General features: G+C 47.4%; 1 protein-coding gene across 1 annotated transcript; it reads right to left on the bottom strand.

The window, feature by feature from the left end:
- Positions 1–1,742: 1,742 nt before the first annotated feature.
- FABP1 (fatty acid binding protein 1) lies at positions 1,743–4,775 on the bottom strand. Its single transcript, XM_071447435.1, has 4 exons — positions 4,709–4,775; positions 3,506–3,678; positions 2,374–2,466; positions 1,743–1,833 (listed from the first exon to the last, which is right to left on the bottom strand). Exons 1-4 carry the CDS (start codon positions 4,773–4,775, stop codon positions 1,783–1,785), a joined length of 384 nt encoding a protein of 127 aa, XP_071303536.1. The 3' UTR covers positions 1,743–1,782.
- Between the last annotated feature and the right edge of the window lie 6,916 nt (positions 4,776–11,691).

Genomic DNA, 11,691 nt, shown 5'->3' with positions numbered 1-11,691 from the left:
TGATAGAAGTGGGAAGCCAGTCCCAAGAAGTGCCATGTACACCTGTGGGCAATGAATGCAAACTGAACAAGACCCACAGATGGTGTTTTGTGTTAAATGATATTTTTTCTGATTAAAAACTGCTGGAAAATGATTTTGCAGCTGGCACAGGTGCACCATCAAACTGTGGGCCATTTGCAAGTGAGACTACCTGGAATCCTTACATCAAGATACGTTAATTGAGAAATTATTCTCCTTAGTTACAAATTAGAAAATGTCCACAGTGATGGACACAGGGCCATGCCAGAAGCCAGTTGCTGTAGTTTGGTGCACTGGCTGTGTGGATTGTTCTAACTGGACAAGGAGTTTCCAGGGAGGGGAATCCACCCTTGCTCACCTTTAGGGTGAGCTGGGGGCTCTGATGACTTAAAACACCTGCCTTTTATCTTAAATTGTTTAACCAATTTTTCACTGAGGAATAAAGGATAGTCCATAGATCAGCGGCCAGTGGACTGCTAACACAATTAAGGAGAAGTCTAATGGCTAAAGTTGGATTTCTAGACATTAAAAAATGTATTTGTTGTCTGCCCATATGTCTCAAAATCCAACTGATTTCCTGCACATTTTCAGTGGCAGCCAGGAGAGGAAAAAGTTTATTCAAGAATCTCCTACCTGCTCCTCAGCACAATAGCAAGAAAACAAAACCAGGGCTTTTTCTCTTTGACATTTCTCAGTGATTTTTCCTGATGTTTCTCCAGGTCTGAGTTCACTAAAGACCAACACCTGAATTTTAGGCACTGTTTAGCTAAGCCCTTCCATTTGTCTGTGAGGTGCCTCTGCTGCCCTGTGTGACAATCCAAATTGGTTCAGTTCTTGGCATGAGGGTCAATGTTGATTTGTAATATGAAAAGCTTTCCTGGGTGCAGAGGAGTCCTGGCAGCAGCTTTGGAAAAGGCAGGTAAGAGGAAAGAGTTTCCTTTCCTGTGTGCAGCAGAAAACCACATCTCCATTTGGCTTGAAAAGAGTACAGGAGATGACTTTGGTGCTCCCTCTGTCTACACTGTGAACAACCAGCCCATCTCCTGCCAGGAGAGAAAACCTGTATTTCACCCTGGAAGAAGTGTTTCATTCCAGTTCAACCCAATTTATCAGGTGCAGCTTGGGGTGAAACACACACTGGATACCTGAAGGGAGTTGTGATCCTCCTGCTGGTGGGAAGGGGTGGGGAGGAGATGGGGATGGGGTGGCCAGAGCCTTTAGGGCTGGATCCCACTGCAGAGGTGTGAGGATGAAGACAGCAGCTGGTATCCCATGCTGGTGTCTTTCCCAAGGCAGCTTTCCAAACAGGGTCACTGGTGCTTCCTTGACTCCACCAAAACCACCCCAAATCCTTTGGCCCTGCTGGTCACTCTGATCACTTGGGCCATGTCTGCAAGGAAAGGGAACAGAGCCCTTTTCCTGCCCAGTGCTCCCCAGCCCACATCAGCCACGGGTGCAGGACCCACCAGGGCACCCCCAGCAGGCTGCTGGCACCTGTCCCCAGGAAAGGGCTGGGAGAAACTCCTCAGCATGTGTCACTCAGTGGCTCTGAGCCTGTGCCTTGCCTCAGCTCGATTCTCCAACACCAGCACACCCTTAGGTCAGTTTGTTGCCCAATTTCTACCATTGCCTCCATGAGCTTTAGAGGCTTGTGTCTATTTATAGTAGCAATGAAGAGGTTGATGACAATGAAGAGGATTCAAAAAAAATTTTTATTTTAATGGCCCCATTTTACATGGTAAACTACTGGCATGTGTAATATTTCTAGATTCTCTTGCTGACTCTCTTCAAGGTGAGGTCACCCATGGTCATTGTCTGAAAAAGAAATGGAAAGTATTAGCTTTTTATGAATTTGTAGAATCATTGTATATCCCAAGTTGAAAGGCACACATAAGGATCATCATGGTATTTAGCTCCAAACTATGTTTAGGATCTGGTCTTGCAAATCAAAACAGGACTGATCCCCAGTCTACCTCTCAAAAACTGTTTTTTAAAACTTTTAATTTCTTCATGACTATCCTAAAGCATGTAGGGAAAAGCTAGCATCCCTCAGCTGGGATCAGTTTGCCTCACCTTTCTGCTCTAAGAGTGCCAAGTCCTGGCACATACCTGTTCCTCTGGCTGGGTGAGAACATGCCCTCATCACCCAAAACTTTGATCAGCCTTGCCTAAACTGGGGTCTTAAAAAGTACTTTCTGTATCATAGTCTACTGAGAGACTGCCTTCAGCTCCTGGCTGCAGAGCCTGTGTGCAAGCACGTGCTCTGCTCCAGCACCTCCCAGTGCCTCTGCAGCTTCCTGGGGCAGGCTCCTGAAGGCAGCCCTGTTGTTCCAGCCATTGCCCTTCTACACTCACGTAGGTGATGGTGTCTCCGTTGAGCTCCGTGACGGATTTCATCCCTTTCACCTGTGTGACCAGTTTGTTGTTACCCTCCAGCTGCACAACAGCCTGGTGGAAGACAGAAGCATTCATGTTATTGCTGGAGACCACCTGGACCCCTGCATGCTGTCCTTCCCCTGCCACAGCAGGAGGGGACTGCAGAGCCACCTGAGCTGCACATCTGAAAAGGCTACAGACAGCACCAGCACCCTCAGGGCAGCTGTCACTGATCAATGAAATTAACCAAATAGATAAGACAGCAAAGCCCATTTCTGTTTATCTGTCTTGCCCAGCTATAAGATGTGTTCATTTGCCCTTGAGCTGCTGATGTACAGAGGCTAAAAGTCTTCTAATAACTCTTTCCAAAAGAGTTTATGCCAAAGGGGGTACAGAGATGCTGGAAATCGTGACACAGCTGGTAGAGCTCTCAGAGCCCCATTCACAGAGCATTTCTTTGGTGATCACCCCTCCTGCTTTCAAAAGTCCCTGCAACTCCATCTTTTCTTGAGGCAGAGATGAGAGGCAGATTTTGCCAGTGGTGTTGCCTTGACACTCTATGAACCATTGGAAACTAATGTCCAGGAAAGGGAGCACCCAAGTTAAAGGGTGGTAACTCCTCACCTTGCCAAACCATCTCCCCCAGAGTAACCTGAAGCAGTGAGAAAGGTAGCAGAGAAGCTACTGGGACTTAAAAGGAGATTTATTGGTTTATGATTGATGATCTGATTTTCCTGCACTACCTTTGAATCAACAAAATTAAGGCAGAGGTATGTTTTGTGTTGCAACACAACACAAAGTCAATCCTTTTCCACCTCAAATCTTTCAGAACTCTTCCTGTCAAAAATTTTTACCAAAGCATCTCCATCCCCTTTTTCCAAATGGGATATTAAAACACTGGCTTCTAATGTTTTCCAAAATTACTATTGAAATTCAGAAATTACTATTGAGATTCAGAAATACAAGGCTTCTTCTGCAGGAAGTGCAGTGCATTAATTAATACCTGTGGTATGGTCAGTCACTTTGCTCATATGCAGAGGGAATGGCTGGAAAGGAAATTTAATGTCCCTGAGCCTCCATGGCCCTGGCAGAGGAGGGGCTGCTCACTCACCTTCACTTTCTCTCCATTCAGCATCTCTATCTCACTCTCCTCTCCAATGGTGAACTGGTTTTTCATCACTTTGGAGCCAGTGGTTATGGTAACTGTGAAGTTTTTCCCATCCTGCACAATTTCTGAGATGCTCTTGAGGTCCTTGCCCTTCTGGATCTGGTCCTCAGGGAGCCCTGCCCAGGAACAAAAGACATGGAGTGAATGGTGGAGCCATCTGTGGGCAGATTGCTGCTGCTGAACAAATCAATGTGGCAGCATTTGGGGACCTACAGCTAGGAAAATTTCTATTCCAGTGTGGAAAAACCTTTCAGTGATGGTGCTTCCCCAAGAGCCACATGTCCCTGAGTCTGCTGGGGAGGAAGATTAATTCTGTCATCCTGAATTTTGTGTGGGAACTAGGCATGTCCCGTGTCTTGCTGACCTGACTGGGAGCACAAACACCACCTCCCTGTCTAAGAATAAATCCTGCTTTCCTTGCTTCACTGACAGGCAAGGAAAAATGGATTAAATAAGACAGAATAAAGGAACAAAGCATTTTTTAATGAGATCCGGGATTCCTCAGAACCAGTTTATAAAATCTTTTCCCAAAGCCTGAAGGTGATCTGACAGGTAGAGCCATTCTGACATGTAACTGTGCAGAAATATTGCAAAGCCCCCTGGATCCCTGCAGGACCACATTCCCTGTCACAGACACAAGTGGAAATCTTTCAGACACATTCATCATTCAGCATTTAAACAACACCAACTATTGTTCTGATGAATGGTGGGATGTGAGGCTGTGCAGCATCACAGCTCAGTGGCTGAGCAATGTCCTGCTTGCCCCCAGATTTCACAGCCTGATGGAGCAGGTCTGCAGTGCCCCTAAGTCAGCAAGGTCCTGCAGGCTTATCACATGTGTGCAGCACTCAGCCACACTGGCCAGTGGCTGCAGAACCTGCCAGGACTGACTTCCTGCAAGCCATAAAACTTCACCCATCATCTCTTGACCCCTCGCCCCAGACAGAGAGATGCTTTCTCTTCTATTTTGAGATCACATCTCCCCACAAATACATTTAAAACCCCAATAATTACAAGGTGACAGACAGAAATAGCAAATCTCAGAGATGTCTCAATCTACATCATCAGTACATCAGCACAGTTGGCTCCCAAAAATCAGTGGGATTTGCAGAGACAAAGCAGTACACAGCACATGCAGGCACATACCGAGGGCTCTCATGAAGGGCTCAAAGTTTTCCTGGTGCTGGAGCTCATATTTCCCAGTGAAGCTCATGGTGGAAAAGCTCTCTGTGCTCCTAACACAAGAGAAGGTGCCTTGCTGGTAAGCAGAGCTTGGTTTTATATCATCCTTCCACCTTAAAAGTTGGCCAGAGGTAAGATGATGTAATTGGTTTATGGGCATGTTCAAACATTAACATAAAACTGGGCAATGGTCAGTGATAAATTTCTCTACATTTTACAAACCACAATTTACAACGTGGGGGCAGGGAAAACCCCATAAAATATGTTTTATGGAGGTTGCAATGTGGCATCCATAAACAAATGATAAAAATATAATAATAATTGTGCAAAGAGTCTCATTATCAGAGGAACGAGCCAAATCATCTAATGAGTTTGCAGTCTGGAAGCACGTATGTGGAGGAGGAGGAGGAGAATGTGGTGACTATGTGTCCCCTGGGGCTGACATTGGGGGGTTTCTGCTCACTGGTGTGTGCATGGTGGGTCTTTAGCACTGGCAGAATAGTGGCTGCACAGTGGCAGGGACTGACTCACTCACAGACCTGTGCTGGTGGGCTTTGGTGTAACCCAGATGTAGCAGCAGCACAAACCCATGGCTGTCCTCTAAGAAAAATGCTCCAAATCAATTCCTGGCTTTGCACTGGCCCACCTGAAGACTGCAGTTTGAATCAGGCTCCACCTCTATGCTCCTGTGTGGATAGAGAGCTGGTGCCATTAGTGATCTACCAAATCACTTTCATCTCCTTTTCCCATAGAAGCCACAGTCACTCTGTATTGAAGAAGCATCCCAAGCCTTGGAGCTGCAATTCTCCCAGGTGCCACATCAGAAGAAGGGCCAGCAGCAGCCTCCAAGCTGAGCCAAATTCCTCCCTCCAAAGCAGGACCCAGAGCTGGGCTCCTCTTCCAGTCCCTTTGGCTGAGCAGCCCAGGATGGCTTCATGGCATCTGAGCATCCATCCTCTGGGTCTGAACCCCCAGGCTGGGCTTCTTGCCTCAATGAATTCCTCCTCCCTCCCAAAGTCAGCTCACATCTTTGTCCCTTTTTGAAGTGAAATAATGTATAAGAATGAAAAAGACCTATCTCCTTCCAATTTGGAGATGCTGTCAGAGCCTTCTGCTGCTGTCTGTCCTGCTGCTGCCACCTCAGCCCCGCTCTCTGTGCTGCAGCAGTGAGCCTCAGTTTCTGGTTAATTAGTACAGGCAGTGTCTGCCAGATGAGGCAAGAGAGGGAAAACCTTGGCTGGTGGGATGGACAGTGGATGAAGTTGGCTGGGAGGGGGGAAAACCTGCAGGGACATCATCCCTGTGCACCATGGAGGGAGCCAGGCAGGTTCAGAGAGCATTCATGGAGGGGTGGATTGACTCAGCAATTTCTCCAAACAGCTTTTTGGGTCTTTTTCCATTTTATCCCCTCAGGAATGATGTCATGTTAGGAACTGCATTTCATTTTTCTGCCTGCCTCAGGTGAATAGCCCGGTGTCACACGGGGCTGTGCTGACATGTCCCTTTTCAGTGTCCTCTTCATGGGGACAGCGGTGACTGACCTCTTTTGCTGTGTCCTGGCAGCACCCTGAGCTGCCAGATCCCTGCCTCCTGTCAGCCAGCATTCTCTGCCCGTGGGCTGCTTGGAAGCACATGTGTGCCTCCCACATTTTTATGCCCTGGACCTCCAGCTGCTCCTCCAGGCAATTCAGGTTCCCTCTCTTTGCCTGATGGGGAGAGAGATTAGGCTTGAAAAAACTGCAGAGTTCCCAGGCCCACAGTGTGCATGGAAATGAAGCTCCTAAGGGCTGGATGTCACTCATCAAATGTTAAAAGGGGAATATAATTGTCCAGGACTCTCTTGGTAACAGGGTGGAAATTTTTCCATTCACAGAAATGGACAACTCATGAGAGAATTCACCCAATTTGGAACACAAGTTGTTTTCTGTAGGTATCCTCTCCTCCTCTCCTTACTGTGAATAGCTACAATACATCTCTGCTCCTGATTTGCTATTGCTGAGTGGGGACTATGTGTCACTGTTCAAAAGTTTGGAAATGTGGCCAACTGATTTTTGATCAATGAACAAAAATAAAACATCTTTGTGTTCTGTTGGGCTCAATGTTCTTTTATTTTCTTTAGCAAAGATATGCAGTTCATACTAAAGAAAGGAGAAATGCTTATTGAATGAAATTTGGCCAAGGTAATTATTATCTAGCCAGGCCTGCTGAGCAAATGGCAGGTGAGATAAACTTAATCTCAATAGCAAAGTTCAGAATACTTGTACATCTCCCCTACAGAATACAGCATCTTTTAAAGTATGATATAATTTTAACTTTTCAAGAAAATGCACTTGATTTGCATTAACATGAGGCCATGTCGATTGATAATTTGATTAAAGTAAATCCATATCCTAAAACTTGAATCTGGTTTGTATAAAGAGAAAAGGCATGGACCATTTTCAAAAATTATTGAGGAAGCTACATCTTGAGGGAAGCCAGCAGGTACTTCTGTCTTTAAGCTCCTTTGAAAATAAAGCAGAGGATCTTAGAAGCTTGTCAGAAAAAAAAAAGACTGAAGTATCTTATTTCTGCTTTTTGCACCTGAGTCAGAGATAGGGACATCCAGAACATCTTAGGCAAGAATAGAACCAGTGGATCAGCCATGGTTTTGGCCAAATTTTAAACCTCACCTCCTCCATCTCCCTGGGCACTCATCCTGGGTCTCCAAGACCCACTTCTTGAAGGAGAGGTGCTCAACCCAAACCTCCCAAACTGCAATTTGTGGCTGGTGCCTCATGTTACAACGTCTTCCATAATCAAGAAGAATCTGTCTCTGTCATCTCTGTAGCTGCCTGTGGAGCAGTTGCATCCTTTTATGGCATCTCCTCAACCCTTCCCTGGGATTCCTGAGCTCAGCTCTCAGCTCTCACTTTCACTCACTGTCTGGGAAGCCACCCCCCTACCTGCACTCCTTGATAAGTTGGACATTATAACTAGATTTTCAGGTTTATGGCTCCTACAGGAAAAAATAAAGTGTCTCTGCCTCCTCCAGTTCAAACTGAAGCTCTTAATTAAGTTCTGAACTACAAAAATGGCTTTACAGCCAAAGTATGGGGAGAGGCACTTCCTGTAGCCCAGGGGAGGGTCCCAGGCAGCATTGTGGAGGTCTGGGAATGTCTTCATGCATCTTTCCTCTATCAGCTCACTTGCTTCTCTTCTATCAGCTCACTTGCTTCTCTTATCTGTCCCACCAGTGACTCCCCAGACTCCAGTGAGCCCAGCACCTCAGTGCTTTGAGAAGCCAGGGGTGGGCTCTACACTAGGATTATTTGGCCCAAATGTGAAAGGATACAAGGCAGGACCTTTGATGATTCAGTCCTGGATTTTCCTAGTGCAGGTCCAGTTGAACACCCCAAAACCCCTAGACATTTTTTAAAAAGCTTGGTCACAAGCTTGCCAGTCACAGATCCCCAGGTGGGCTCCCCTCTGTCTCAACACATAGTATTGTTGGGTAATTCTATTTCTGCTGCCCTTGAACCTGGAAACTTGGTCTGCTGCCAGGTTTTCACATCTCTGGTATGATTAATTTGAACCTTGAGGTACAAAGGTTTCTTCATCAGGCCACATGAGTGCATTGCTTCGAAAGGTTGGATGGGATGGAGAAGATGCTGCTGCTGCCGAAAGCTCTCCATCCCTCTTGGTTTTCCCTGTGCTGTGTTACCAAGACAGCACTGAGATTAAATACAGCATCTTCCCAGATTCTTCTCTTTTTAAAATGCCCTTGGCAGTCTGGTGAGATTCCTGCCTCCAAGCTGTAACTTCCAAGCTGCAGATATGCAAGCGCCATTTCCTATAGGTTTAGATTAGATATGTCATTATCAGAGCCCTGATAAGAATGCAAAAGCAGGAGCTTGTGCACAGAGCTGCTGCTTGTTAAAGCTTTCCATCGATGCTGTTATTCAGAAAAGAGCAGCCCTCAGCCCTTGTCATCTTATTGCAAAGGTGCCAAAGGGAGCAAAGGGTTCGTATTGCTTCTTCAAGGTCAAGGTGGCTCTAGCACTGATAGCACAAGAGCCTTAGCTCTGCTTATCAATGATCACCTGGGGACCACAGCTTACAGAAGAGTTGGACTTTGCTGCTGGGATCTTGCTTTACAATAGGAATAAAGCTGCTGGCTCTGCCACCCACTTCCCATTCTCTTGCTTCCAACACCTGTGGTGTAGAGCTGCGGTCTCTCTCCAGGCACAGGCACCCTCTGTTTATGCCCTCAGAGGATGTGTTTTGTCCCAGCAGGTTGGCCTTTGGTGGGGTGAGGCTGCTCTCCATCCCACAGCCCTTGTAGAGTCAGGGTAAAGGACTGAAAATGGTGCTCATTGCTTATGGAACTAGTTTGTGCCAGGACAAGGGAAGAAAATGTTGGGGAAGAAATGAAGCCATTAGCAGTCAATGTTCTTGAGTGAGAAAGGTCTGGAAGAGACCCCCAAAGCAGAGCCAGTGATGATTTAACCAATGGTGCATCTGACCCCACCACACATCTGCAGTGCAAACATTTCCCTCTGCTCCAGGCACGTGAAGAGCCCCTGAGACAGAGTGGGGACAAGGAAACTTATATGAGCAAGTGCAGGAGACCGGTGTGTTGGCATGGAAAGGGAGCAGCCTCCAAGTGCCACAGGTGGTCAGGTGAACTCCTGTCCTGGAGGGACACCTGGCTGTCACTGTGGGCCAGTACTCACCTGTCCAGCTGTGCTCCCCTTCATCCTGATTTATCAAGCACAGTGGCTCACTCAGTGCTCCTCACAGAGGGCTGCAGGTGATTAGCCAAGGAGAGCACCTTGGGGCCAGACAAGTGTGGGGAGGAGCCTGTTCCTGTCTCTCCCTGAGGTAAATATATAACCACAATTTATATAGAAAATGAAGGAAAGTCCAAGCAATAACCCCCAAGACCTTCCCTGGCAGACGGTGCCCCTTGGCTGGGGAAAGCAATGAGCCAAGAGTGATGCACCAGCCAGGGGGTCAGTGCTGAGGCAGGACACAGCTGTGAGGGGGGCAGAGAATTGCATGGAGTCTGACAGCAACTGAGCCTTCACCAGGTTCAGGGCCACACAGGTGCTCCATGGGGAACAACCATGGTGCCAGCAAGAGCAGAGCTGTGGACAAAACCCAGGATTGCCACTGTCCATTTGGTCCTGTTGTGTTTTTATAGTCAAAGTGTCTCCCTGAGCACCGGTATCCCCATTTTGCACATTATGGAGCCTGACTTTTCCAAAGTCACCTGGAGAAGCTGATAAAGCATCTTCCTTGTCCAGTCCCTAACTGGGGGTCGTAGAGCCCACACGCTATGGGATTGCAGATTTTGATAAAAAATGTGGCTATGGGGTACAATGTAAACTTCAGCATGGTAGAACCAGATTGCACAACCTTCTCCAGGATACAACAGCTTCTCCAATATCCCACCAGGGATGCCAGCACTGCACAATTCCTTGAGCTCCCTTTCTGCTCTGCCTTTATGAGTGGGTCCTGCACTTTGGCCTACAAGACCCAAACCACAAGACAGATGTCCTTGACCTGGTTGTGAAACACCTTGCTCTGAGGCAAGAGTGTTGCACCCAAATGTGGGGAAAGGGCTGACATGCTGGCAGCTCCTTGCCCTGCAAAATCAGCAGAGGTGGAAAAGTCTCTATGTGCACATTTGCAGATGAGAGGAGGTGATCATGTGGAAGTTCTGCCTCACATCAGCTGAGATACTGGCAATTTAGATCAGATTTAGAAACTGGGGGAAAGAGCCACCTTTGCTGTAACAAAGATGCAGCTTTTTACAGTTTAATTTATTTACAGTCATACATTTCTGTCTTATATCTCCTTGACATGAGGCTCAAATAAATAATTCTGGGTGCATGTTTGCTTGTGCAGCTGCAGACATTCTGCAAACTTCCTTAGCCCCCTTTCTGGTGTAGATTCTGAGCCTGACTAAGGTGTGCCTGCCTCTGAGAAGGCACAACTGAAATACTTTGATTTCTGGTCATAACCTTGCAGTTTTTACCAAGAATCTCCCTGTTCTCTTTGTGAATGTTCAAACTTCTGTACATGAGAGGGCAGGGGACACAAAACTTCCACAACCCCCAGTGATAAACTCCTGTAATTTTTCTCAGCCAATGTAACACTTCCCACTGGGAGGTACTCTGTACAGGGCAGTAAATGGCATTGCAAAATCCCAAATATCCTGGTCACTGCCTTTCTGACCTGCCTGGTGTTGTCTGGGTCTGGAAGCCTTTGTTTGAATGTGATTTTCAGACCCCAGACAACTTGTGGGCAGAGACAGGACTGGGAGTAATGGGGACATTTTTGTTCTGCTCAGGGTTATGTGTTACTTTTTTATTAAATGTGGTGGACCTTTCTGGACCTGCATGAGAGTTGGGGTCCTTTCTGTGTTCCCTTTTCTGAGTGTCTCACTGGGGACAGGAGAGATCTCACTGAAAAGAAGGTAATAAAATCCCAGGATGGAATCCTCTGGGGAGAAGATGGGTGAACATGAAGAACCTCCTTCCCACCCCGATGAGCTCTTGCATCAGCTTTGTATCCAGCCCTCCTGCCGCAGGACACCGCCCGTGCTTCCTTTTCCTCAGCTCCAAAACTTTGGGGAGGTGTTTCCCGGCTTTTGTTGGGACAGCGCCCCTAACCCGAAGGGCGGAGGGACCTGTGGCAGAGTGGGAAAGGCTGGACGGGATCAGGGACAGGGATGTGCAGCTCCTCCAGGATGCCAGGACACGAGGCACTGCCGCCATCTAGTGACTTGGGATTCGCCGGCTGGTCCACGGCGCTCCTGGGGATGCTCTGCCGGGAAATGGGCCGGGGACCCCCACCCAACGCGCCTCTTGTGCCTGGGACATGTAGAGGGGCACGCTTTGCTGGAGAGGATGGAAAAGCTGCTCAGCAAACACGAAGTTGAGAGTATTGTTGTGCTTGTCTTT

This window comes from Agelaius tricolor, unplaced genomic scaffold (genome assembly GCF_023055355.1).
Source record: "Agelaius tricolor isolate 1412-34295 unplaced genomic scaffold, bAgeTri1.0.p SCAF_24, whole genome shotgun sequence".
Classification (NCBI taxonomy): Eukaryota; Metazoa; Chordata; class Aves; order Passeriformes; family Icteridae; genus Agelaius; species Agelaius tricolor.
Note: the sequence above shows the minus strand (reverse complement) of the source record. Positions and strands in the feature narration are given on the sequence as shown.